This window comes from Paroedura picta, chromosome 11 (genome assembly GCF_049243985.1).
Source record: "Paroedura picta isolate Pp20150507F chromosome 11, Ppicta_v3.0, whole genome shotgun sequence".
NCBI lineage: Eukaryota > Metazoa > Chordata > Lepidosauria > Squamata > Gekkonidae > Paroedura > Paroedura picta.
Window position 1 is genome coordinate 65,614,742 of NC_135379.1, and position 26,689 is coordinate 65,641,430.

The 26,689-nt window shown below is 46.3% G+C and overlaps 1 protein-coding gene across 6 annotated transcripts in view; it reads left to right on the forward strand.

Annotated features, from left to right (window-relative positions):
- INVS (inversin) overlaps window positions 1-26,689 on the forward strand; it is a 168,238-nt gene that overhangs the window by 81,867 nt on the left and 59,682 nt on the right. For 4 of the 6 annotated variants that reach the window (XM_077304617.1, XM_077304619.1, XM_077304618.1 and 1 more), the window contains 6 exons: window positions 5,852-6,025; window positions 6,774-6,941; window positions 7,796-7,976; window positions 12,096-12,205; window positions 23,740-23,911; window positions 26,243-26,398. In XM_077304617.1, coding sequence (XP_077160732.1) covers window positions 5,852-6,025; window positions 6,774-6,941; window positions 7,796-7,976; window positions 12,096-12,205; window positions 23,740-23,911; window positions 26,243-26,398 — 961 coding nt within the window. Of the gene's footprint in view, window positions 1-3,478; window positions 3,734-5,145; window positions 5,167-5,851; window positions 6,026-6,773; window positions 6,942-7,795; window positions 7,977-12,095; window positions 12,206-23,739; window positions 23,912-26,242; window positions 26,399-26,689 lie in introns of those variants that run through there. The other 2 variants (XM_077304620.1, XM_077304622.1) reach the window with 2 other exon arrangements.

Sequence of the window (26,689 nt, forward strand, 5' to 3'; positions counted from 1 at the left end):
TGAATCATAGAAGTGGGTTTCATAGCATTTTAGTATCGAGAAAATTGGAGTGAGTCAGAGAAAATGGTGACGGCGAAACTTCTGGACCCGAAACATCAGCAGCCTATTATCCGGGGAGAAGGGCTCCCAAAGGATTGGAGACGGCACCAAGAAATCACCAGGACTTCTTGGGTAGAAAATTCAGGGAAGGGTTTGTGTACCCCTCCTCTTTCTGCCGATTGCTTCCGCAATAGACCCCTATCAGGCTCCAGAGTTTGCACTTGTGGACTACTCAAGATGCCATATTTCCGCCGAATCTCCAGTTGGCTACTGTTTTGTTGCCCTTCTACCAGAGCAGTAAGACATCGAACTACCTTAAACAATTGAGCTGGGTGTGAGTATGCAGATGCGAAGGTAGCCGAGTAAAAATTGGGTTTTACTGACTTCAACACCATCTGATACTTCATCTGCGTTCTATAAGGTGTTCTTGAGGCTTCGTTGTGAATCTTCCTCCAAACTCGCTTTAGCTGTCTCTTTTCCCGTTTCTTACTGCCAAGTTCCTCTGTGTACCGTTTGAGACAGGGGCGGAGAGGATGTTGGGGAGCTATCTTATCAATGGTAGTCAGAAGTCTGTTGTGCCAGTCGTTGACCAGGCCATTGAGAGAAGTGCCGGGAGGCATTGGTTCTCGCAGTGCATTTAGGAATCCGATTGGATCCCTAAGTCTCCGCGGGCTAGCTAAAATGTGCTCAGTGCCCAACTGAGGAGGGGGTGGTAGCCATAGCCAAGCCTTCAGGGCATAGTGGTCTTACCATGGCACAGCAGTTGCCGTGACCAGATCCACATTCAGACTTATGCCGGAAATGAGATCCAGGGTGTGACCTGCTTGATGGGTGCGGCCAACAACAAACTGCGAGAGCCCTAGTGTCACCATGAATGACACCAGGTTCTGCCTAGTTCTAGAAGACAGCAGCTCAGCATGGACATTAAAGTCTCCCAGAACCAATAGGAAACTGTAGCATCGGGGCCATCACCACCTCTAGCAGGGCAGGCAGGGCATCTGGTGGTACATTGGGTGCATGGTACAGTATTGATCCCTGAGGCCGACACATTCAATGCCTGGTATTGATGGCTCAGGAAGGGCCCTGAAGAAGGAAGCCTTTTGGGTCAGGATTGCCACCCCTCCTCCCCATCCCGGTGTCCGAGACTGGTAGAGAACAGAGAACCTGGCAGGGGCTAGGTCTTTGAGGGCAACTGTTTCGCCCTCCCTGATCCATGTTTCTGTCACTCACGCCAAGTCTGCTTTTTGTTCTGCAAAATAATTTTGCAGGGTAGAGGTTTTGTTCTTTATTGACCTGACCTTGTACAGCATTAGTGTCAGAGATGGGTTGTTTGCCTTTGCCTCCACCCTAGTGTCGCGAGGGATGGGGCAGAGTTTGGAAGGGGCCCCGAATATGATTGATTTTCGGGCCTCTTGATTCAGTGTATCTCCACCATCCACTGTCCCTGCCTCTGCCCCTTATTATTGGGATCCCTGACCCCTTTAGGGGCCCTGTTATTTCTTTTAGGATCAGTTGGCAAGTGGAGGGTAAGTTGTTAGGTAGGTTTGGTCTGGATCAATTAGTTGGTTGAATTAATTGTTTTTGGGGTGGGTTTTGGTTAGCTCAATTGATGGAATTGATTAATTGGGGAAATAATTGTTTTAGGGATAGTTCAGTTGATAGTAATTAATTGTTTTGGGTGGATAGATGGGCAAAGGTGTTTCCTTCTTTCCCTTCTTTCTTCCCTTTTGTTGTTATGCAGATTAATTTTTTCTCTCCCCTCCTCCTCTCTTTCCCTTCTTTTATTGTTGGCAAATTGTTTCTTCTTTTTTCACTTTCCTTCCCAATCTTTTCAGTAGAACAGGTTATGTAAGGGAGCAATTGATTTGTAGCTGGATGGATAGCTGGATAATCTGGTTAGGTAAGGGAACAATTAATTGGAATTGGTTGGGTAGATGAGTAGATTAGTTCATGCTGGGTAGTGGTTAATTTAGTTTGGAGTCAATCAATTGGGTTGGGTGGTCAGCTGTGGGTTGGTAGTTGGGTAAGTAGATTGGGGAATAATCCCTCCCCCTTTTTTCTCTTTTTCCCTTTTGACCTTTGTGCATAGAATGGTATCCCTCTCTCTCTTCCCCTCCCTTTTTCTTTATTTTCCCTCCTTTTTTCCACTTCCCTTCCCCCTTTTTTTGTGCATACAACAATGTACCCACCTGATATTATTCTCTCAAGAATTCTAGTAGCCTGTCTGATGTCCTCCTTTTTCTTTCTTTTTTTTTCTTTTCTCTCTCCTCCCTCTCCCCCCTTTTTTGTGTATAACAGTGATTTCCCGCTTAATTTTCTTCCCACCTAATTTGTTCCCACTCAAATTTCTAATAGTCTGTTTGGTGTCCCTTCTCCCTGTCAGGGAACAAATATAACAAAATAATGACCGTTTGTGTCCTCCCCCTCCCCCTTGCAAGTAGAGATACTATTCCCACTTAATTTCTAATACTTTTTTGTGACGTCCCTTCCCTTTTCTGGCAACAAATTATATCTGTTTGTGTCCTCTCCCTTCCTCCTTACAAGTAGCGATATTTATGGCGAAGTCCCCCTACCCCCAAGATTAGGTACTTCTCTTTTCTTTTGTCTATGAGAGTGTTCCTTTTCTTTTTCTGCTTTCCTTTTCTTCTTTTTTGGAAGTGTTCCCTTTTTCGGTTGTTTGCATGTAGTTGGTGGGTGGTGGTCTCGGAGGGGCTGCTGAGGCAGGTTGGCTGGTGGGTGCGGTAGCATTAGGGCTGCAGCGATAGTGGGCTGTACTGGAGGGTCCTGCTGCGGTGGATGGTCCTTTGGGCATTGGCTGTGAGGGCAGATGGTGAGCGAGGTGCGGCAACAACAGGGCAGGCTATAGCAGAGGGTCCAGCTCTGCTCGGGCGGCATGCTGTTTGTGTGCTTGAGTGTTGGGCGCAGCGACAGTGGGGCAGGCTGTAGCAGGGTCCAGCTCTGCTCGAGCGGCAGCCATGGGCGTGGGGGGAAGAGCGCAGCGCAGCAGATTCAGATTCAGAAGTCAGAAAACAATGCAATAAAAACAGTATATGGCATGACATAATATAGCATGACATATAAATTGTTGGATTGAGGCTAGCTTCCTGGCCCCTAACCCTAATTGGCTCAAATACCATTAATGGACTTCCCCCAAGAAAGACCCAAAGTTAGAAAGTTTGGGAAGGAGGCCTGGGGCTTGCTCTTGAGAGTAAGTCAGTACCGAGGACGTGAAACTTCATATTTTTCACCTTTATCGATGATTGTTTTTGTAAATGTACTAACACTTTATCATTTGTAGTGAACCAGGGAATCCCAGCATTCCACTCTCCTTTCCAGGGCAGCCAATCAGAGCGGATTCCATCCGTGGAAACCCTGTTGGCAGTTGCTGAGAAGCTGTTTGGTTCTCTTGGCTGAGGCTGGACTGGAGGGGCCCTGAGTGGCCCTGGCCTCCCATCTCTTGGGGGGGGGGAGAGGAATGTAGAAGAGATTACCAGCCTAGGTGCCACAGATAGACTAGGGGAGTGTTAGATAAAAACATTAGGATCACCTAATGACCTGACAGTGCCCTTGTAACTGAGTAATCTGGAGATTGACCCCTGAAGCCAAGGGTGGCCAAACTATGGCTCTCCAGGTGTCCATGGAAGCCAACTATAACAAGGAAGGCTTCTTCAGATATGTGAGGAGCATACTTAAGGTAAACAAGGCAATAGGCGTATTGTTGGGTGGAAATGGAGACGCTCTGGCAGAGGACTGAGAGAAAGCAGAAAGGCTCAGGACCTATTTTGCCTCATACTTAACCCGGATGCTTTTGGCTAATCTTGCATGGGTTGGACTAGATGGCCTGTATGGCCCCTTTCAGCTCTATGATTCCATGATTCTACAATTACCATGAGACCCTGCCATGTCGCCTTAAGCCAATGTGCCCAGTTCTCTCACCATCTATGCAATGCTTTCTTTTTGAACTGCTCCCCATGGCTGAGTTCTCTCTTCAGGAAAATCTAGTTTTCCCTGTCCTGCTTGATGACTTGCCTTGGGAGGAGGGATGGAAGGGGGGGGGGGCTGTCTCACCTGTGGCTGTAAGCAACTTGTGTCCGGGTGGGGTTGCCAAGACCGCGGGGGAGGTGGAGAAGAAACCGGTCCTGGAGGGCAAGCTGAGAAACTTCAAACCCAGCGCCACTTTAGGACCAAGGCCGGGAATCAGCAAGAGCAGTGGCAAGGGGGTGGAGCCGAAGATGAATCAAAGAAAGGAAAGGAAAATAGACAGAGAGGAGACGGGCTCCGCTCAGATGTTCAGGGGAGGAGGAATCACGCCCAGACATAGAAGCCCTGACAATCACGGGGGAGGGGATGAAAGGCAGACAGGCACACAGGGACGACGATAAAAAGGAACAAGGCACTTGTCAGAAACCTGGGTCTGTTGGACTTTTGCGAGACGTTTTAGAAGGTGAGCCTCTGACAGCCCGTGGAAAGAAAGGTGGGGAGGGGTGGTTACAGCAAAACACCACAACCCCAGCTCCTTTAGGAAGGGCCAGGCAGAGAAAACGAGTAGGCGAACCTGTGGAAAGAAAGCCATGGTTACTTACCTGCAGAGCCTACGACAGTATGACATCCTGAAAGAAAAGACGTGGAAGACGGGGGCGGGGCTCACAGGCTAAATACCAAGGGGTGGGGTTGGGACAGAGCGACAAGATAGCAACACAGCCGAAGGGGGAAGGGCCCGGAGTAGGGCTCCCCCTATTCCCACAATTTGGCATTATCATTTTGGAGGAAGCGAAGGGATTCAGGGACCTTTCATAATTCCAAGTCCAAGGCAGTCCACACTAGTCAAACTTCAGGCTACTTGGTGGTGAAAATATCTTAAGGGACCATGGAGCTTGGGCAGGGGGCATAGGGAGGGCAGAGAGTGCAAAGCTGTGCCCCCCCCCCAATTTGGCAACCCATGTGAGAGGTGGAGCTATCTACCAGGCAGCATCCTGAGAAAGCAAGCTGTTAAGTAATGAAAGGGGCCAAATGATTGCCACTCTTCCCTGCACCCTTGCAGGATAAAACCTTGGAAGATGGCTGAAACTTCATTTCTTGCAGCTGCAAATAAAAAAACACACACACACACAACAGCGTACCTACAAGGTATGACTCAGTTTTCTTAATATTAACCATGGGTGGGGGCTACCAGGTTGTGACTGATATTTAATGTGATAAATGCAATGGAGACTGTATTTGAAACAGTATTCAGAAGGAAAGAAATCACAGTTCTTCAACTTCTATTTTAATTTTAAGAAATAACTAGCTTCAAAGCCCGTTCCTAAGAACAGGCCTTGAAAGGGTCCCCTCCCCTGGCCCCTGGCCAGGCAACTTAAGGTGGCCTTGGGCGGCAGCTCACAGCCAGATCAAGTGGGGTGGGTGGGGGCTGGGCAGCTCATTAGCAGGGCCAACAGAGCTCCTTAGCAGTCAGATAGTCAGCTCCTTAGCAGTCCGTGAGCAGTCAGCAGGCCGGGAGGTCCTCGTTAGGAGTCCATCTACCACGATCCTTTGCCCAGGGCCCTCTCCTGTTACCTGCTGCTGGCTCCAGGCACTGAGGCGTCTGAGAGCAAAAAGGCTAGAGTCCAGGGACGGAGGGCAGGAGCTGCAGGGGCAGGGCCAATCAGGGCAAAGCTGGCTGCACCTTGATTGTCCTTATTCCAACTTGGACAGCTGGACACGTCCCACCCCCTAGGCTGTTTCATAAGTATATAGAGGAACAACAATGGATAAGGATATTATTGTATACTAATGGATGAACCTCTACCTTTTGTCCCTCTGTTAAATCACCCAGGGAGACTATCGCTTTATGAAGCTTCTCCTGACTCGTAGAGCAAATTGGATGAAGAAGGATTTGGAAGAAATCACGCCATTGCACTTGACTACCCGGCACAAGAGCCCAAAGTGTTTAGCTTTGTTGCTAAAATATATGGCACCAGGAGAGATCGATACACAGGACAAAAATAAGGTACTAACATTTGTTTTACTGTTTATACTATCCTGGTGAATTTTCAGTTGTCAAAACAGATTTAAAACTCTGAATTGCTACTGTTTCTTGTACAAGTTCCACATTGTGCTTTTAAATGGAATAACGTGAACTCTTAAAGAGGGTTTCTCATTCCCCAGTAACTATGCAATGTCTTTGCGTGGAGGTTTGCCAACTCTTAGTTCAGCCAGTTTTTTCTGGAATCGGTGTAAGCAACTTCCATGTGTTGGTTTCTACCAGTAGGGACCTATTTGAAGAAAATTTAAAGGCTGTTGATTCAGGATTGGCATTCTGATACAGCCTCTCTTTCGCTGACAAATAGGGCATGCACAGAAAGCCATCACTTTCTTGGGTGACTGCAATGAATTATGATTTGATTTTGTGTGTTGGATACTAGACATTTTAGGCTGGATCTTGCAGATCTGTTCTGCTAGCAGAGGAACTGTCCTTCAACCTTCCTTCTTCAGAATATGCTAGTGACATGGATCCACAGGATTCAATCCCAAATTCATATCAAGAGATTAAACATAAACAAGTCAGGAACTGCATTCATTTTCTCCCTCTGTACATTGGAATTTACAGAAGTTTAGTGTAATATGGTATGCGTTTTCTGATCTGGTTTAAAAGGCTCTAACATATTTATGTTACCTTGTCTAAGATAATTTTAAAAATCATAAACAGTCCATGGAGCTTGTTTCATTTCTACAATCTGTATCTTCCTTTCCCCCAGCAAACTGCTCTTCACTGGAGTTCTTATTACAATAATCCCGAGCATGTGAAACTTTTAATCAAACATGATTCTAATATTGGGATCCCAGATGTTGAAGGCAAAATCCCCCTTCACTGGGCAGCTAACCACAAGGACCCAAGTGCTGTTCACACCGTCAGATGCATCTTGGTAAGTCTTTGTTTAAAATAATTATAATTGAACTTTTTCCTTTAATGCCAATAAGGGATACTCTAGCATCACCCTGACTTTGAACTGAATCAGTCAGAACATCTAAGTCACAGCAGAGGAGAGTGCTTCACAAAACAGTGAGATAATACATGCACCTTTTATGGGTTTGCCTCCACAGGGCCCTCACAGACTAATAAAACAGTGCTGGAAAGCAATTGTGTGAATGCAGTGATGTCACAGAAGACAGTTTGCTTTGCAGCCGGTACCTCCATCACTGTCACAGTCTGCAAGACAATGTGCTGTGCTTGGTCAATTTGACCTGTGCTGTGTCAAATTCACATAGAATTTTTTTCCACTCACATGTCTGTTTCATTGCCGCAAGCTCCTAGATAAATGCAGAGGCATTTCAGCCTCAATGGCAAGGGCAAGTGTGCTCCAGAGCAAGGGTATTCACCATCTGGATTGATTCCCCCCCCCCCCTCTTTCTACCTATGTGCAACAGTTGAGGATATTTTGTTCTGCAGTTTCTAAAGAAGTGTGCATGCATACAAAAGCTTAAATCTTGAATAAAACTTTGTGAGTCTTAACTTTGTTCTAATAAACTGAAAAGAGATACAATCTCCTAAACTGAAAAGTGGGATGGGAGGTCTATAAATCAAACTTCTAAATAAAGTAGATATAAAATGAACAGATACAGCAATAGTGCAGCTGTTTAGTGCTTAAATGTTCTTATCTTTGTTGTTGTCTTGCAATTGCACTGCTGAATCAGTGCTTAATATTATTTTTTAATATAGCCACTGGCATTCTTTTAAAATATCAGTGTAGCTTAATTGCCTGTAATTTTTGTGTAATAGGATGCTGCTCCCACTGAGTCTCTGTTGAACTGGCAAGACTATGAAGGACGGACACCTCTCCATTTTGCAGTTGCTGATGGGAACGTGGCTGTCGTTGATTTGTTGACGTCTTATGAAGGCTGCAACGTGACTTCTTATGACAACTTATTTCGAACACCGCTTCACTGGGCAGCTTTACTGGGTAAATACTACGTGGCAAACTTTCTGTATTCTATTTATAGTTTTGTGGAACATTGGTTTTCTGAATTAGGTTACTTACTTATTCCAACCCCTTCAAGGATCACTGCCTTGTTGTGGCGAAGGGGCTTGCGTAGTTCAATGAAGCTATGAGCTATGCCATGCAGGGCCACCCAAGACAGACAGGTCATAGCTGAGACCTCTGACAAAAGGTGATCCACTGGAGAAGGAAATGGCAAACCACTCCAGTATCTTTCCCATGAAAACCCAATGGACAGTTCCAAAAGGCAAAACGATAAGATACCGGAAGATGAGCCCCTCAGGTCGGAAGGTGTCCAATATGCTACTGGGGATGAGCAGACGGCTAGTAAAAGTAGCGCCAGAATGAATGAAGCGGCTGGGCCAAAGCCGAAAGGACGCTCAGTTGTGGAAGTAACTGGAGGTGAAAAGACAGTCCGATGCTATAAAAATGTTTATTCCATAGGAACCTGGAACGTCAGATCCATGAATCAAGGCAAGCTGGATGTGGTTCAACAAGAGATGACAAGACTGAACATCAACATTTTAGGAATCAGTGAACTAAAATGGACAGGAATGGGTGAATTTAATTCAGATGACCATCAGGTATACTACTGTGGAAAGAATCTCTCAGAAGAAATGGAGTAGCCTTCATCATCATCATAACCAATAAAAGAGTAGGAAAAGCAGTCTTGGGATGCAATCCCCAAAATGACAGAATTATCTCAGTTCGAATCCAAGGCAAACCATTCAACATCACAGTAATCCCGGTCTATGCCCCAACCACTGCTGCTGAAGAGGATGAAGTTGACCAGTTCTATGAAGCCCTTCAACACCTAGAAGCAACGCCAAAAATGATGAGCTTATCATCATGGGGGATTGGAATGCTAAAGTAGGAAGCCAAAAGATAACCGGGATAACAGGCAAGTTTGACCTTGGAGTACAAAATGAAGCAGGGCACAGGCTGGTAGAATTTTGTCAAGAGAATACAATGGTCATAGCAAACACTCTTTTCCAACAACCCAAGAGACGACTCTACACATGGACATCACCAGACGGTCAACACAGAAATCAGATTGACTATGTGCTCTGCAGCCAAAGATGGAGAAGTTCTATACAGTCAGTAAAAACAAGACCAGGAGCCGATTGTGGTTTAGCTTGTTGCAAAACTTAGGCTCAAATTGAAAAGAGTAGGGAAAAGCACTAGGCCACTCAGATATGAACTCAATCATATCCCTAACGAATATACAGTAGAGGTAACAAATAGATTTAAGGAATTAGATCTGAAAGACACCGTGCCTAAAAAACTATGGACAGAGGTTTGCAACATTGTACAAGAGGTAGCAACTAAAACCATCCCAAAGAAAAAGAAATGCAAGAAAGCAAAATGGCTGTCTGAGGAAGCTTTACAAATAGCTGAGGAGAGAAGGGAAGTGAAAGGCAAGGGAGAAAGAGAAAGATACACCCAACTGAATGCTGAATTCCAGAGAATAGCTAGAAGAGATAAGAATGCATTCTTAAATGAACAGTGCAAGCAAATAGAAGAAAACAATAGAATAGGGAGGACCAGAGATCTTTTCAAAAAAATTGGAGATATGAAGAGAACATTTCATGCAAAGATGGGTATGATAAAAGACCAAAATGGTAGGGACCCAACAGAAGCAGAAGAGATTTAAAAAGGTGGCAAAATTATACGGAAGAACTATACAAGAGCAAGCTTAACATTCCTGATAACCACGAGGCAGTAGTCACTGACCTGGAGCCAGACATCCTGGAATGTGAAGTCAAATGGGCCTTTGGAAGTCTGAGCAACAATAAAGCTAGTGGAGGTGACAGCATTTCGGGTTGAACTATTCAGAATCTTAAAAGACGATGCAGTAAAAGTGCTACACTCAATATGCCAGCAAATTTGGAAAACTCAACAGTGGCCACAGGATTGGAAAAGGTCAGTTTACAAAAAACGGCAATGCCAAAGAATGTTCAAACTACCGCACCATTGCACTCATTTCTCATGCTAGCAAAGTTAGGATTAAAATCCTACAAACTTGGCTCCAGCAATATGTGGACCGAGAACTTCCAGAAGTACAGGCAGGATTTCGAAGAGGCAGAGGAACTAGAGATCACATTGCCAACATACGCTAGATCAGTGGTCCCCAACCTTTCTGAAGTTGGGGACCGGCAGGGTATCGGGGCGCAGCCCGCGGGCCACGCCCACGCATCGGGCCGCGCCCGTGGGCCGCGCCCACGCATCGGGCCGTGCCCGCGGGCCGCGCCCACGCATTGGGCCGCACCCAGGTGCCGCGCCCAGGTGCCGCGCCCCCGCATCGGGCCGCGCCCGGGTGCTGCGCCCGCGCATCGGGCCACACCCACACGGGCGCGCCCGCCCTGATTCCCTCTCCCCGCCCTCCCGCAGTAAGAAGCTTCCCGGGCCGCAAGCTTGCGGCCCGGTAAGTTTTTTACTGCGGGGTGGGGGGCGGGGAGAGGGAGCCGCGGCCCGGCGCCATGGCCTTTGCGGCCCGGCGCCGGGCCACGGCCCGCAGGTTGGGGACCACTGCGCTAGATCATGGAGAAAGCTGGGAGTTCCAGAAGAACACTTACTTCTGCTTCATTGACTATGCTAAAGCCATTGATTGTGTGGAGCACAACAAATTGTGACAAGTTCTTAAACTGATGGGAATACCAGAGCATCTTATCTGTCTCTTGAGAAATCTATATGCATGTCAAGAAGCAACAGTGAGAACCAGGCATGGAATCACTGATTGGCTCAAAATTGAGAAAGGAGTTCGGCAAGGCTGTATACTGTCGCCTTGCCTATTTAACTTGTATGAGGAGCACATCATGAGAAAGGCGGGGTTAGATGAGTCACAAATTGGGATCAAGATTGCAGGGAGAAATATCAACAACCTCAGATATGCAGATGATACCATTCTAATGGCAGAAAGTAAAGAGGAATTAAAGAGCCTGTTGATGCGGGTGAAGGAGGAGAGTGCAAAAGTTCGCTTGAAATTCAACATCAAGAAAACAAAGATCATGGCATCCAACCCTCTCTATTCCTGGCAAATAAATTGGGCACAAATGGAGGAAGTGATAGATTTTATTTTCCCGGGCTCCAAGATCACTGCAGATGGGGACTGCAGCAAAGAAATTAAAAGATGCTTGCTCTGAGGAGGAAAGCTATGACAAATCTAGACTGCATCCTAAAAAGCAGGGACATCACCCTGCCAACAAAAGTGCATCTAGTCAAGGCTATGGTATTCCCAGTTGCAAAATATGGCTGTGAAAGTTGAACCATAAGGAAGGCCGAGCGTCAAAGAATTGAGGCTTTTGAACTCTGTGCTGGAGAAGACTCTTGCGAGTCCCTTGGACTGCAAGGCGAACAAACCGCCTTGTCAGTCCTAGAGGAGATCAGCCCGGACTGCTTCTTAGAAGGCCAGATCCTGAAGATGAAACTGAAATACTTTGGCTATTGAAATGCTTGGTCATGAGAAGGAAGGACTCCCTGGAGAAGAGCCTAATGCTGGGAGCGATCGAGGGCAAAAGAAGAAGGGGACGACAGAGAATGAGGTGGCTGGATGTAGTCACAGAAGCAGTCGGTGCAAACTTAAATGGACTTCGAGGAATGGTAGAGGACGGGAAGGCCTGCAGGATCATTGTCCATGGGGTCATGATGGGTCAGACACGACTTTGCACCTAACAACAGCAATAACAGCAACAACTTATTCCAAAGATGATGTACATGTTTGGCTAGGAAAAATGTCTTTAAGGGCAAATGAGTGACACAAGGATTCTAAGAGGGTGGAGCTAGAAGCAATGAAGGAGAGACCGGAGAACTAGGAAAGGATGTTTAAAGAGAGACAGAAGATAACATGGCTGAGAAGGGATGTAGAATATGCAAGGATGACAGTTTGGTTGCCCTATCATTTTGGTGTAGTTATTTTAAGCCCTGACCTGGATAGCCAAGGCTAGCCTGATCTCATCAGATCTCAGAATTCAAGCATGTCTAGCTCAGGTCAGAATTTGGATGGGAGCCCACCAAGGATTACCCGGGCACATCTTGGCATAACAAACATGTGTCCCAGTTTCCACTGTTTTGCTCTCTCCTTAGGTCACGCACAGATTGCTCACCTTCTTTTAGAAAGGAACAAATCAGGAAGCATCCCATCCGACAGCCAAGGGGCAACCCCTTTACATTATGCAGCACAGAGCAACTTTGCAGTAAGTTACCTGAAGAAGTGAGCAGTGAATTGCATAAGCTCATATTCTGCCACAGATTTTGTTCATCCTTAAGGTGTTCTACAAATCAGCCCAGGAATCTCTGCCAAATGGAGGTGAAAGTTCTGGGAGCTTCTTGCCCGTTACTTGCTATTCTCTCTTTTGTACAAAGGTCTGGCATATCATCGACCCAGAGATCTTGAAAGTGACCCAGAAGCTAGTATGGACTCAGGGACATTTCTTAACTAATCTTGGATTAGGAAGTATTATCATTTTTTCTTGAATGATTCAAACTATTGGTTTAATTTATTTATCTGCTTCATTTGTACCCCACCATTCTCCCCATTAGGAACCTAACATGGCTTCCGCCATTCTCCTCTCCTCAATTTCATTCATTCAAATAAGTAAGTAAATAAACAAACAAACAAACAAATTTTACCCTCACAACAGCAACCCTATGTGGTAGGTTAAATCAAGAGCGTGTCACTGGCACAAGGTCACCAGAGAGCTTCCGGGGCAGAGTTTACACTTGGGTCTTCCAGATCCTGTTCTAATAATCTATGCGCTACGAAGAAGAAGAGTTGGTTCTTATGTACCACTTTTCTCTACCTGAAGGAGTCTCAAAGCGGCTTACAGTCACCTTCCCTTTCCTCTCCCCACAACAGACACCCTGTGGGGTGGGTGAGGCTGAGAGAGCCCTGATATTACTGAAGAAGAGTTGGTTCTTATATGCAACTTTTCTCTACCCGAAGGAGTCTCTAAGCAGCTTACATTCACTTTCCCTTTCCTCTCCCCACAACAGACACCGTGTGAGGGAGGTGAGGCTGAGAGAGCCCTGAGATTACTGAAGAAGAAGAGTTGGTTCTTAGATGCCACTTTTCTCTACCCAAAGGAGTCTCAAAGGGGCTTCCAATCGCCTTCCCTTCCTCTCCCCACAACAGACACCGTGTGAGGGAGGTGAGGCTGAGAGAGCCCTGATATTCCTGCTCGGTCAGAACAGTTTTACCAGTGCTGTGGCGAGCCCAAGGTCACCCAGCTAGCTGCATGTGGAGGCGGAGTGGGAAATAAAACCCGGTTCACCAAATTAGAAGTCTGCACTCTCCCAACCACTTCACCAAGATGTCTCTCCCAACCACTACACTCCTAACCACTACACCACACTGATGGAATGACTCTGGGGGTTGATGCATGCCCTTACATGTAAAGCACTAATTTTGTATAATCATTTCGGATCTCAACATATGCAACTGCTACAGTCAGTTATTGCTAAGCCATTGATGTGGCTGGTCTGCAGCAGACAAACAGGAAGGGTGAGAACTGAGGCTCATAGCAGGTTGGCTTCTCAGTACAACATAGCAGCTATAATTTGAAATTGTAAGGAAATTCACCTTGAATCACAGAGGCCTGTAAACCGGCCCATTCTCTCTTTCCAGAGCCTTCTTCATCACCTGGCCTCTCTGTTGCCTTTTAAAAATCCACCTGTCCAGTAGAGTCCAGTGTTCTTTGGTTTGAACTTTGTTTATTATAATTAATTAATTAATTAAATTGTTTACTCACCTCCCCCCGGAGGCTCAAGGCAAGTTACAACATATAAAACTGCAATAAAACCCATAAAACAACAATATACACAAATACTAAGCACAATAAAACAAGATGCAGTGATAAAGAAACTCAAGCCTTATCTCTACTACCCCTAGATACCCCGTTGTAGTGGGGAGGAAGTCAGAGGGTGCTGATTGGTCTTCACTACTGCTGCTGTAAGGAGGGCAAGATCTCCCTTGCGGAAGATTCTGTATGTATTTGAAAACTTTAAAAGGGTCCACTATTTGAGGTCAGTGGTTTGGGAACAGGGTTCCCTCATGAAGTAGGACAGCCCATTGTGATTAAAAGTGTGGGAAACCTGACATTTTTTCTGTGCTTTAAAAAGAAAAACGTTATTTCCTTTTCTCGTCCTGGGCTTGCTCAATCCAAGAACTTGCCTATTGTACCAGTAGGGCAGGAAGAGAAGGCTGGCCTCTTGTGAACACGAATGAAAAGCCAAATAGTTTGTGTGTGCATCCGCGCCTGCTATACCAGGAAGATAGATATCTAGGACAGGTCTTGTTCTTTGAAAGGGAGAGGAAAGAGATGGTCAGGAAGGGAGGGGAGGGTGCTTTCAAGGTGTTCTTTTGCATCAGAGCACAGCCAGATATGAACACAGCACGCCTAGCTTTCTGGGACACCTGATACAGTTATTTCATTGCATATTAACAAAGTGTTTGCTGTGCAGCCTCTTGGGCCATTTTACACAATGTTTTCCTAGTATGCATGAGCCATCCTGAGCACTCTCAGGGCTGATTCTGCACTTACTGTGTTTTTTTCCAGTGTGGATCCTGCTGAATTCAGATTGATTTGAACTAGGTCTTCCTCTCCCCCCCCCTCACTGAAACAGAAAAGTGTTCTGTACTAGTTAGGGAAGCTCAGAAGGGGAGGGGGGAGCCAAGCCCTGACGGAGCTTCTTTCTTCCTTTCTTCCTTTCTTCCTTTCTTCCTTTCTTCCTTCTTTCCTTCTTTCCTTTAGAATCACATTGCCTGCCCTCCTCCAAGTGACAACCTTTCAAATACTTAAAGAGGGCTATCATGTCCCCTCTCAACCTCCTTTTCTCCAGGCTGAACATTCCCAAGTCCTTCAACCTATCTTCATAGGGCTTGGTCCCTTGGCCCTAGATCATCCTCGTCGCTCTCCTCTGTACCCTTTCAATTTTATCTACGTCCTTCTTGAAGTGAGGCCTCCAGAACTGCACACAGTACTCCAAATGTGGTCTGACCAGTGCCATATACAATGGGACTATGACATCTTGTGATTTTGATGTGATGCCCCTGTTGATACAGCCCAAAATGGCATTTGCCTTTTTTACTGCTGCATCACACTGCCTGCTCATGTTTAGTTTACAATCCACAAGTACCCCAAGGTCTCGTTCACACACAGTGTTACCTAGAAGCGTATCCCCCATCCAGTAGCCATGCTTTTCATTTTTCTGACCCAGATGCAGAACTTTACACTTATCTTTATTAAATTGCATCTTGTTCTCATTTGCCCGTTTTTCCATTGTGTTCAGATCGCGTTGAACTCTGTCTCTATCTTCTGGAGTATTTGCCAGTCCTCCCAATTTGGTGTCATCTGCAAACTTAATGAGCAGTCCCCTCATCTAGATTCTTAATAAATATGTTAAAAAGTACCGGACCGAGCACCGAGCCCTGAGATGCCCCGCTACTCACCTCCCTCCAGTCTGATGAAACACCATTGACAACAACTCTTTGAGTGCGGTTCTCTAACTAATTCCCTATCCACCTAGCTATCTGAAAATCCAGATTGCAATCCTTCAGTTTATCCTTCAGAACATCATAGGGAACCTTATCAAAAGCTTTACTAAAATCCAAATAAACGACATCAACCGAATTTCCACGATCCAGCAAACCTGTTACTTGGTCAAAAAAGGAAACCAGGTTGGTCTGACAAATCCATGCTGACTTCCTTGGATCACCAAATTGTCCTCCAGATGTTTGCAGATCGTTCCCTTTAATATCTGCTCCATTATCTTCCCCACAAAAGAGGTCAGACTCACTGGTCTGTAGTTTCCTGGGTCATCCTTCCTCTCTTTTTTGAAGATCGGAATAATGTTTGCTCTCTTCCAGTCCTCCGGGACATCTCCAATCCTTAAAGAGGTCCTGAAGATGATGGACAAGGGTTCTGCAAGTTCTCCGGAAAGTTCTTTGAGCACTCTCGGGTGCATTTCATCCAGCCCAGGGGATTTGAACTCATCCAGTGCAGCTAAATGCCTCTCGACAACCTCTCTGTCCATATCAGCCTGCCACCCAGACACTATCCCTTGGCTACTGCCATCTCTAGATGTGCCTAAACCCTTTGACCTGTGGGGGAAAAAAGTAAAATAGGCTCTGGGCCTTTCTGCTTTCTCTGAATCCTCCGTTAGAGTTTGTCCATCTGCCCCGAACAGTGGGCCTATTGCCTCCTTTACTTTACGTTTGCTCCTCACATAACTGAAAAATCTTTTCTTGTTACAATGGGCTTCCCTGGCCAATCTTAGCTCACTCTCAGCTTTGGCCTTTCTGATGATTGATCTACAGTGCCTAGAAACCTCTAGGTACTCTTCTTTAGAACTCTGTCATTCCCTCCATTTCCTGAACATTTCCCTTTTCTTTCTTAGTTCCTCTTGAAGTTCTCTGTTCATCCAAATAGAGCTCCTGTAGTGTTTTCGTCTTTCTTGTTGTTGTTGCTTTAGTCTTTCTAGTTCTTTCTCTTTATCCCTAAGATTGTTTTGCTCTGGCAGCTGCTGACATGTCCTTCTTTTGTCTCCAGAAAGCTGCTACGTCAACCATTAATTAATTTTTTTTGGCGATCTATTAGCTTTGGAAAGTTTTCTGTCTTTTTTTTCCAGACATACACCTAATACAGGCTATATTAATTAACAATCAATTGTATCACACAATATATAACATCTTCCACAAGATCCAACTTTCAACATTTGGCAATAGTAGATGTCTGGAGGGAACATCATCCAAAACTGTGTCAGTACACATTTTATTCAAATAGACATGATGCTTATTTAAGATTGGATCAATGCTGGACATCAAAACAAATGCTACCTAAATTGACAAGTTTGGAGATATTACCAAACACCTTTGCAGATCACAATCCGTTACAAATAGTGTTATGTGTGAGAAGAATGGGAATGGCCTCCCCAACTCCAAAATCACAACACAGAAAGCGCCACTCGGCGCAGGCCATTCAACACTTGATCACCATCGGAGTGATAGAGAGGTGCCAAAGTATCAAAGGCACTCCGGCATGTACTCTGTACTTTTCATCATTCCGAAGAAGTCCGGGGACTGGCGTGCGGTCCTGAACCTCAAGGCACTCAATGTGTGGGTGCGAAAACATACATTCAGAATGGAATCCCTGCGACGCATTTTACAGGTACTTCAGGAGGCAGGCATGCTGACATCCTTGAACCTCTGGGAAGCGCACCTCCATTTGCCGATTCACCAGGAATTGCGTCGTTTCCTCCGTTTCTACCCTTGTACTGGTTTCTACTACCAGTAGAAGGCTCTACCCTTCGGTCTCTCATCTGCGCCCTGTGTGTTCACCAAAATCATAGTAACACTGGTAGCCCACCTCCGTCTACATGGAGTACATAGTTCCTTGACGACCTCCTTCTGAAGGCCAAGGATTCATATGTCTGACCATGCAGTTACTCACAGCATGGTTTCCAGATCAACAAAGAAAAGAGCCACCTGGAACCATCACACCTGGAACCTCCAACATCTCGGAGCCACAATTTGCACCAAGAGGATGAGGGTATACTTACCAGGGGAGAAAAAGGCCAAGTTGATTCAGCTCACCTCGAGGGTCATTGAGGAAGATCAGACGGACCTCATGTTCTTAGCAGCCTTACACGGTCTCATGATTTCCACAATGGACATCGTCCCATTTCATTCCAGCCCCCTCCAGTGGGCCCTCTTTCCCATCCAGCGTGACATCGTCAGGAGGCAGAGGACAGTAGTAATATCACCGTGTACCTGCCACAAGTTTCACTGGGGGACCTGTCCCCAAAATCTCCAGCGAGACATGGACTTCATCAACCTCCACAGGTGGTAGTTATCACAGACATCAGCCAATGGGGCTGGGGGGCCCCCTATGGGAAGGACAGCCCAGGGATGCTGGTCCACCCAGGAAACCCAGCAAAGCATCCACTAGCTGGAGCTCCACATGATACACCTGGCCCTCAAGGCGTTCCAGAGCATGCTTCAGAACAGCCATGTCCTGATATGCGCAGACAACATGACAATGAAGCCACACTTCAACAGACAGGATGGCACATGCTCCTGCTCCCTCTATCTAGAGGCCCGACGACTCCTTGCCTGGGTGGAGCAACACCTTGCGAGCCTGAAGGCAGAGCATCTCCATGGCCTGGCAAACCAGCAAGTAGATTGGCTCATCCGCCAAGACCTGAACCCCGGAGGGGGGGGATGGACGCTCAACTGGAAGATGTTTGCCCAAATCGCCGACAGGTTTGGTTTGCCCTCAGTGGACCTGATGGCAACACCCGGGAACACTCAGATGTGACGTTTCATCTCGCTTCCATCACCACGGCGCAGAGAACGAGAACACACTCATATGTGTCTAGCCGCCAGGCCTTGTCTACCCATTCCCACCTCTGCCGATCTTCAGCAGACTGTTGAACAGGATCATGCGGGAGGGTGTCACCGTGATCATAGAATCATAGAATCATAGAGTTGGAAGGGACCTCATGGGTCATCTAGTCCAACTCCCTGCACTATGCAGGACACTCACATCCCAATCGCTCATCTACTGTAACCTGCCACCCCTTTGCCTTCACAGAATCAGCCTCTCCGTTAGCCTCTCCCCACAACAGAAACCCTGTGAGGGAGGTGAGGCTGAGAGAGCCCTGATGTTATTGCAGAAGAAGAGTTGGTTCTTATATGCCACTTTTCTCTATCCGAAGGAGTCTCAAAACAGCTTCTAATCACCTTCCCTTTCCTCTCCCCACAACAGACACCCTGTGAGGGAGGGGAGGCTGAGAGAGCCCTGATATTACTGAAGAAGAGGAAAAGATAATAGAAAACGTAGTTTATCTGGAATACCGTTCTAGCTGACGTCCTTGCAAGGAAATAAACTAAAAATAAACTCAAGAAAGGACATTGTTTAAGAACATTCTTTATTATTGTTTAATGTCATAAGGATATGTCTTTTCTTCTTGTTTTGACCCACCTGGAGGGTGGCATCCCTAGAAGGGGAGTGGAATGGAACGCAGGCCTCTCATTCCAGTTAGGCCCGTTGATTTGGGGGGGGGGGGGGTATGAACTAAGCATAAAGTTATTAGCATCCTGATTTTTTTCTGCTGGTCTCCCCAGACCATGGCCTGAACCAAAATGACCTCCCTAGGGTGACAGTCACAGGTGGATACAAACCAAAAACACTCCCAGAGCTGGGCCAAAGTTCTGGTCCCGGAAGCCTGAAATCTCTTTGAGAAGCCATCCGCTTCCACAGACCTCTTCCTACTTTCCTTAACATCACACATGTGTGACTCATCCCCTGTGCCTTTTCCTGAAATGCCTTCCATAACAAACGATCACATAAATTAGGCGTTAAATCTGTGGGTTCGGACGAAGCCAGGACACTGGGCATATGAACAGCTCTTTTTGTTCGGACCGCAGCATGATACAAGTTGCAAGTGATCCCAGACAACAAGGCTCTTGGATCCCTGGAACAGCGGTCTGCAATCTTCCGGCTGCCGCAGACTGTTGCACTGGAGTGGGCGGAGAGAGCGGCCCGGGGCCCTGCGCACGCGCGGCTGCCCCAGCGCAAACACGCATGCGCGGACTTGCTGCGTGTGCGCATTTGTGTCCGGCAGGGGCACAAACGTGCATGTGCGGCAGCGCTGTGCATAGGCAAAACTGCTGTGCGTGCGCGCCTGTGGTCTCACCAGATGCAAACACGCATGCACGGCAGTCTGCGTGTGTGTGTTTGCACCGCCACCATGTCAGCGGCCGCTGCTCCCTCTACCCGCCCCTCCAGGCTGCGAGCAAATCGGCCGCCAAAGTGGCCGACCAGCTTGCGGCCCGGCAAGCTTCTATTCCCCCCCTCCCGAAGCAAGAAGCCCGCCAGGCCGCAAGCCAATCAGTGTGGCAGCACACTAGCCAAGGTGTCCGTGGTTCTCCAACCTGGACACTCCCCTTCATGGCTGACCTCCTCCATCAGGGCCCCATCCTACACTCGGAGCCGGAGTGGCTACAATTGATGGCATGGAACTTGAACAGCAAGTGCTCCAATGGTTGCAGTTGTCCTTTGAGATCATTGACGTCAGCATTCGAGCCCGAAGACCATCCACCAGGCGCATCTATAACCATACGTGGAGGTCGTTCCGCAAATGGGCAGTCATCAAAAGAGGTAAATGAGCTCCAACCTTCATACAAGGACATCATCACCTTTCTGAATGTGGGAAGGAAACTAGGCCTCTGTGCCAACACTTTACGCAGACAGGTGGCTGCGATCAGCATGGTACTGGGACGCGAACGTCATAATTCCTTCTTGACCAACACATACGTCAAGCATTTTATTAAGGGCGCTGCCCAATTGGCCGGTCCATCACAGGTTCCCCACCTGGAGTCGCCCAGTTGTCCTTAGGGCCCTCACAAGGCTGCCATTTGAGCCCATACGCAGGGTACAGTTGAACTTCTTAACTTGGAAGGTCACTTTCCTGGTGGCAATTACATCTGCCAGGCATGTATCCAAACTTGTGGCCCCATCCTCCAGGAGGGAGCTCTGTACATTCGAAAAGGGCTCAGTCACATTAAGAACTGACCCAAGTTTTACACCAAAGGTGCACTCCCCATTTCACCTGGAGCAGCCGATGGTACTACCAGCCTTCTTTCCCAAGCCAGCATCACTGAGAGGCAAGGACCGCCACATGCTGGATGTCCTCAGGGCCCTCCACATCTACTTGAGAAGGACAGCCAGGTTCCACTGTACGGACTCACTGTTTGTGTCATACATGGCCCAGACCATGGGGAGGAAGACATCAACATCAACCATCACAAGATGGGTTAAGCTATGCATCCAGAAGGCATACGTGTTACAACACAAGGTGCCACCTATTGGAGTAACGGCTCTACTCGATCCGCCTCTACATCAGCAGCCTTAACTACTGTAGTCCCAGTAGCAATCATCTGCAGGGCGGCGATCTGGTCATCGCTATCCACTTTCGTGAGAGACTATCACATGGATCATGCAACCTCGGACGAGGCCGAATTTGGACGGCAGGTACTCATGGGCGCAACTAGGAGTTAAGAAGCTCAGCCCACCTTGGTGAGAAGCTCTGGTATAGCTAACCAGCCTGGATGACTTCAGCCCCACTGAAGGAGAATGAAACATTGGACTCACCTGAAGGTTTCTTCTCTTCAGTGGGTGAAGTCATCCACTTCTCACCCTAGGGAACAGGCCTGCAGGACCTAACACTGGGCGACCAGGTTCCTTGTCATCTATGCCTGCCTCCAGGAGTCCACGGAGGGAACATGGCAAGCAAAAAAAAAAGAAAAGAAATGAAAAGGAGGGAAAAGGAACTAAAATACAATGGACAATTGATATTGTTGCAAAGAGCAGCGAAGCTTAGATATGACTGGCTATTCAGGTTCAGGTCACTTAGGAATGCTGCTCGGAAAAATTTACATATGAATGCCCAACCTGAGCGAGCAGAGGCATGACCTAACCAGCCTGGATGACTTCACCTCAATGAAGAGAAGAAACCTTCAGGTGAGTCCAGTGTTTCGATTCATGAATGCAGCTGGGAGCTGTTCTGGTCATATGATACGACAGATTAGATACAGAGGGGGAGGATTGGAATGGCTCATGTATCCCGACAGTATCATACAAACCACAGGTTGCTTTCAGGATAATGTTATATATCATTCTTAGGTGCGAAGTCATGTCCGACCCATCGCGCCCTCATGGACAATGATCCTCCAGGTTTTCCTGTCCTCTACCATTCCCCGGAGTCCATTCCCTGTCCAATCTTAGCTCACTCTCAGCTTTGGCCTTTCTGATGATTGATCTACAGTGCCTAGTAACCTGTAGGTTGTTGTTGTTGTTGTTATGTGCGAAGTCATGTCCGACCCATCGCGACACCATGGACAATGATCCTCCAGGCCTTCCTGTCCTCTACCATTCCCCGGAGTCCATTTAAGTTTGCACCTACTGCTTCAGTGACTCCATCCAGCCACCTCATTCTCTGTCGTCCCCTTCTTCTTTTGCCCTCGATCGCTCCCAGCATTAGGCTCTTCTCCAGGGAGTCCTTCCTTCTCATGAGGTGGCCAAAGTATTTGAGTTTCATCTTCAGGATCTGGCCTTCAAAGGAGCAGTCAGGGTTGTTCTCCTCTAGGACTGACCGGTTTGTTCGCCTTGCAGTCCAAGGGACTCGCAAGAGTCTTCTCCAGCACCAGAGTTCAAAAGCCTCAATTCTTTGACGCTCGGCCTTCCTTATGGTCCAACTTTCGCAGCCATACATTGCAACTGGGAATACCATAGCCTTGACTAAACGCACTTTTGTTGGCAGGGTGATGTCTCTGCTTTTTAGGATGCTGTCTAAATTTGACATAGCTTTCCTCCCCAGGAGCAAGCGTCTTTTAATTTCTTTGCTGCAGTCCCCATCTGCAGTGATCTTGGAGCCCAGGAAAATAAAATCTGTCACTATCTCCATTTCTTCCCCATCTATTTGCCAAGAACTGAGAGGGCCGGATGCCATGATCTTTGTTTTCTTGATGTTGAGTTTCAAGCCAACTTTTGCATTCTCCTCCTTCACCCACATCAACAGGCTCTTTAGTTCCTCTTCGCTTTCTGCCATCAGAATGGTATCATCTGCATATCTGAGGTTGTTGATATTTCTCCCTGCTATCTTGATCCCAATTTGTGACTCATCTAACCCCGCCTTTCTCATGATGTGCTCCGCATACAAGTTAAATAGGCAAGGCGACAGTATACAGCCTTGCCGAACTCCTTTCTCAATTTTGAGCCAGTCAGTGATTCCATGCCTGGTTCTCACTGTTGCTTCTTGACCTGCATATAGATTTCTCAAGAGACAAATAAGATCCTCTGGTATTCCCATCTCTTTAAGAACTTGCCACAATTTGTTGTGCTCCACACAATCAAAAGCTTTAGCATAGTCAATGAAGCAGAAGTAGATGTTTTTCTGGAACTCCCTAGCTTTCTCCATGATCCAGCGTATGTTGGCAATTTGATTTCAAGTTCCTCTGCCTCTTGATTTTTTTTTTTTGAGGATGCACATTTTATTTTTATTTTTTTTATATATATACAAGTTTTTTTGGCAATTTGATCTCTAGTTCCTCTGCCTCTTCGAAATCCTGCCTGTACTTCTGGAAGTTCTCGGTCCACATATTGCTGGAGCCTAGCTTGTAGGATTTTGAGTATAACTTTGCTAGCATGAGAAATGAGTGCAATGGTGTGGTAGTTTGAACATATATATCTAAGCAACAATATTAAATCAATCATAGGAGAAAGTATAAATATGATTGTGGGATGATTTGTAATTGTGGAGGACTGAAGTATACATCATGTAATAGCAATAAAGTGGTGTTAAAGAAGCATAAAACGGTTATTTTAAAAAGCTTTTAAAAACTCTGAAACCTATGTTTTTAAAAAGTGTGTTTAAAAGATTCATTTATGGTGAAGTCCACAAACTGCTCTTCAGCTCCTTGGAAATGAACCCATAACTTTTTGTTAAATTTCAAAGTTAATAGGCTTCTATCGAGCATGGAGACTTTTCCCAGTGCTTTTTAAACAACAGTATTCCAAGTCTTAATTATTTTTTCTTTAAATGAGGTTTTCTTTCTTTAATGTAAAAAAAATCATTGCTATGTCATGATACTAATTCGCTCTCTGAATCCTAGAGTCCTATTTTGCCTTCATTTTGTACTATTCATGCGAACTGAATATTTGTGTTCTAGGAAACAGTGGAAGCCTTTTTAAAACATCCTTCTGTGAAAGATGACTCAGATCTGGAGGGACGAACATCTTTTATGTGGGCTGCTGGTAAAGGCAGCAATGATGTCATCCAGACGATGCTGAATTTAAAACTGGACATTGACATCAACATGGCAGACAAATATGGTGGCACCGGTAAGACTGGAAGATGGGATTTTAAAAAGTTATTCAGAATACTGGTATTGTAAACACAGATATACACCAGGGTCTTTCAAAATGCACTCGATGGGACATTTTAAAATATAAGTTATTCACTAGTGAGCAGAGGAGGGTATGTGCTGGAGTAAATTGGATAGTGGAGTACAGAACTGCTTGGCTCCCTGCGGCTTCTCTTCCCAAGTGCTAGTCTGGGAGAGGAGATTTGGGGAAGTCAGCTGAACGGGGTCGAGGGGATGGTATTCCTCATCTCCATGTCATAAAAACTTAAGAAGAGCCCTGCTGGATCAGACCATCTAGTCCAGCATCCAGTCCCACACAGTGGCCAACCAGTTCCTCTGGAAGTCCAACAACAGGACACAGAGGCTAAGGCCTTCTTGTGATGTTGCCTCCTGGTTTTGGGTTTCAGAAATTTAACCACCATGGTTAGTAGACCTCTCCCCATCAATTTATCAAATCCCCATCTGACAGTGAATTCAACATTTTAATTGCTCTCTAGACTTTAAATGAGATTCTAGGTGTACCTGAAGAACTGAACATGGATATGTGAATGCTTCTACCCTGCCACAAATGTTGTTAGTTCCTGCGGCTTCCTCGCAAAACATACTAGGGGGCAGCTCCATGCTTAAGCATAGAGAACTGCTTCCTTCCTGCCTAGTCCCAGTACATGAGCTCTGGAGAAAGCAGGGTTAGAGTGCATAATAGACTAGGACACACGTTCCCTGAGAGGGCTGGGATACAGCTGCTGTGAAATGTGCTAGGCAGAACTGGGCTCTGCCCCTGCATTAGCGTCGTTTCTCGCATTTGCTGACCAAGGCACAATCCCCATTCAACTTGATTTTTAATGGAACCCCAAGACACTTGTTGTTGTGTAGGGAAGGGGCACCAAGGAAGAAGAATTCTGCTCTGCTCAAAGATGGGTGTCATCGGAGCGGCTCAGGAGCAGCTTTATAGCTTTGCCGTCACTGACCCTGTATAAAGGAGAGGGATCTGAGTGCTGGTGTAACAAAGGGCTCCATTGTGACCAGCTGGCTGAAGAAGCTCTTCAGTCACTGTGACTCTCTTCGAGAAACTTTGGCTTATTAGAAAATATTGAGCAGAAACTTGGAAGTGAAAATGCCTGCGTCAGAATGAGTGATGGAGGGGGAAGAGCTGGGCCATGCTGACAGAGCAGCTCCTTTATTCAGTTGTATTGTTGCAAACATCTCCTTTGTTAGCTGCTTGAGTAGTTTACTGTCTCGTGTGATGCAGAAAAATAGGATCAAGTGTGTACTGGAGGGCCAGCCGTTAGAGCCAAGTTCCATCCAGCGGGAGGCTGCAGTCCTGGCAGACTTCCCTTCTTGGCAACCCCCCCCCCCCACCACCCCCATTTACTTCTTTCCACTGACATTACTCGTGTCCTTAGTGCAGTTTACTGAAGACGCCATAGGCATCTTTGAAATAGTTTGGAAGTATATGCCAGGGGTGAGGTAGGAAGGTGGCAGGGCACAGCCTGATCTTGTAAGATCCTGGAAGATCAACAGGGTCAATTCTTGGAAGGGAGACCTTTCAGGAAGACTCGGGAGGCCAAAGCAGACCATCTCTGTTTATCGATTACATTGAAAGCCCCTTGCTGGGGTTGTCAACCGTCAGCTGTGACTTGTTGGCACTCTTCACACACGTGCCCAGGGGAAAGACTATAATTTTTTAATAATGAGCAAGGTCAAGCCAGTGAATATACAAAAGATCTGCTCTCTGTAAAGGGATGTTAAAGGTTTGCCTGGTGGATTAGGCCAGTCCAATCGCTTTTGGGTTGGTTGTCACTGTTGGGATTGGAGAAGGCCTGAGAAGTCAAGGGTTCAATTTGCTTAGAACATTGCAAGTGTGAAGTAAGCACTTAAATCAGCTGTGGCATTATTTTTGTGCATTTATCATCATTTATAATAATGTTGATTGCTTATTTCTCTGCCAAAGTCACTCCAAGGCAATGTCCAGCTTTTTAAAAATCCACAGTACGCAAAGTAACATAATGATGCCTCTTAAGAATGAATCACTTGAATTATTCTGAATGGTTTGAAATTATCAGTCCCTTCTCTTGGGCAGTTTCAGAGCTAGCGATGTTAGATCTCCAGAGGCAAGCAAGATTTTATGGATATAAGCTTTTGAGAGTCAGTGACAAAAAGAGCTTTGATTCACTAGAGTTAATATTTATAAAATCTTGTTAGTCTCTAAGGTGCAACCAGACTCAAATCCAGCTATTTAAGATTTGTTTTGTTCCCAACTCCAATGGCCCTCTTTTAATTTCCACATTCACTTTTTACTGTCTTTCAGCATTACACGCAGCTGCCCTTTCTGGCCATGTCAGCACCGTGCAATTGCTGCTACAGCACAGTGCTCAGGTAGATGCGACTGACGTCATGAAACACACTCCTCTTTTCCGTGCCTGCGAGATGGGGCATAAAGAAGTGATACAGGCCCTCATTAAAGGTCAGCTGTGGCTAATTCATAAGCTCATTCACAGAAACATTGCTGTCTTCATCTGTTGAAAGGAACAGGAATAACAGCCCCCCCCCCAATCAATCCTAAATCAGCACAGGGTCAGTGGTGGATCTGACATGTATCTATACAGAATGCACATATGCAGGCAGTGAAAGGTTCCATGAAAATTTCAACTAAAGAAAAACATTAAGGGGGCTTTGAGCGTTCTGGAATACTTTCCTGAGACTTCATAATAAAATTTCAGCAAAGGTAAATTAATTACATAAAATTGTGATTTTT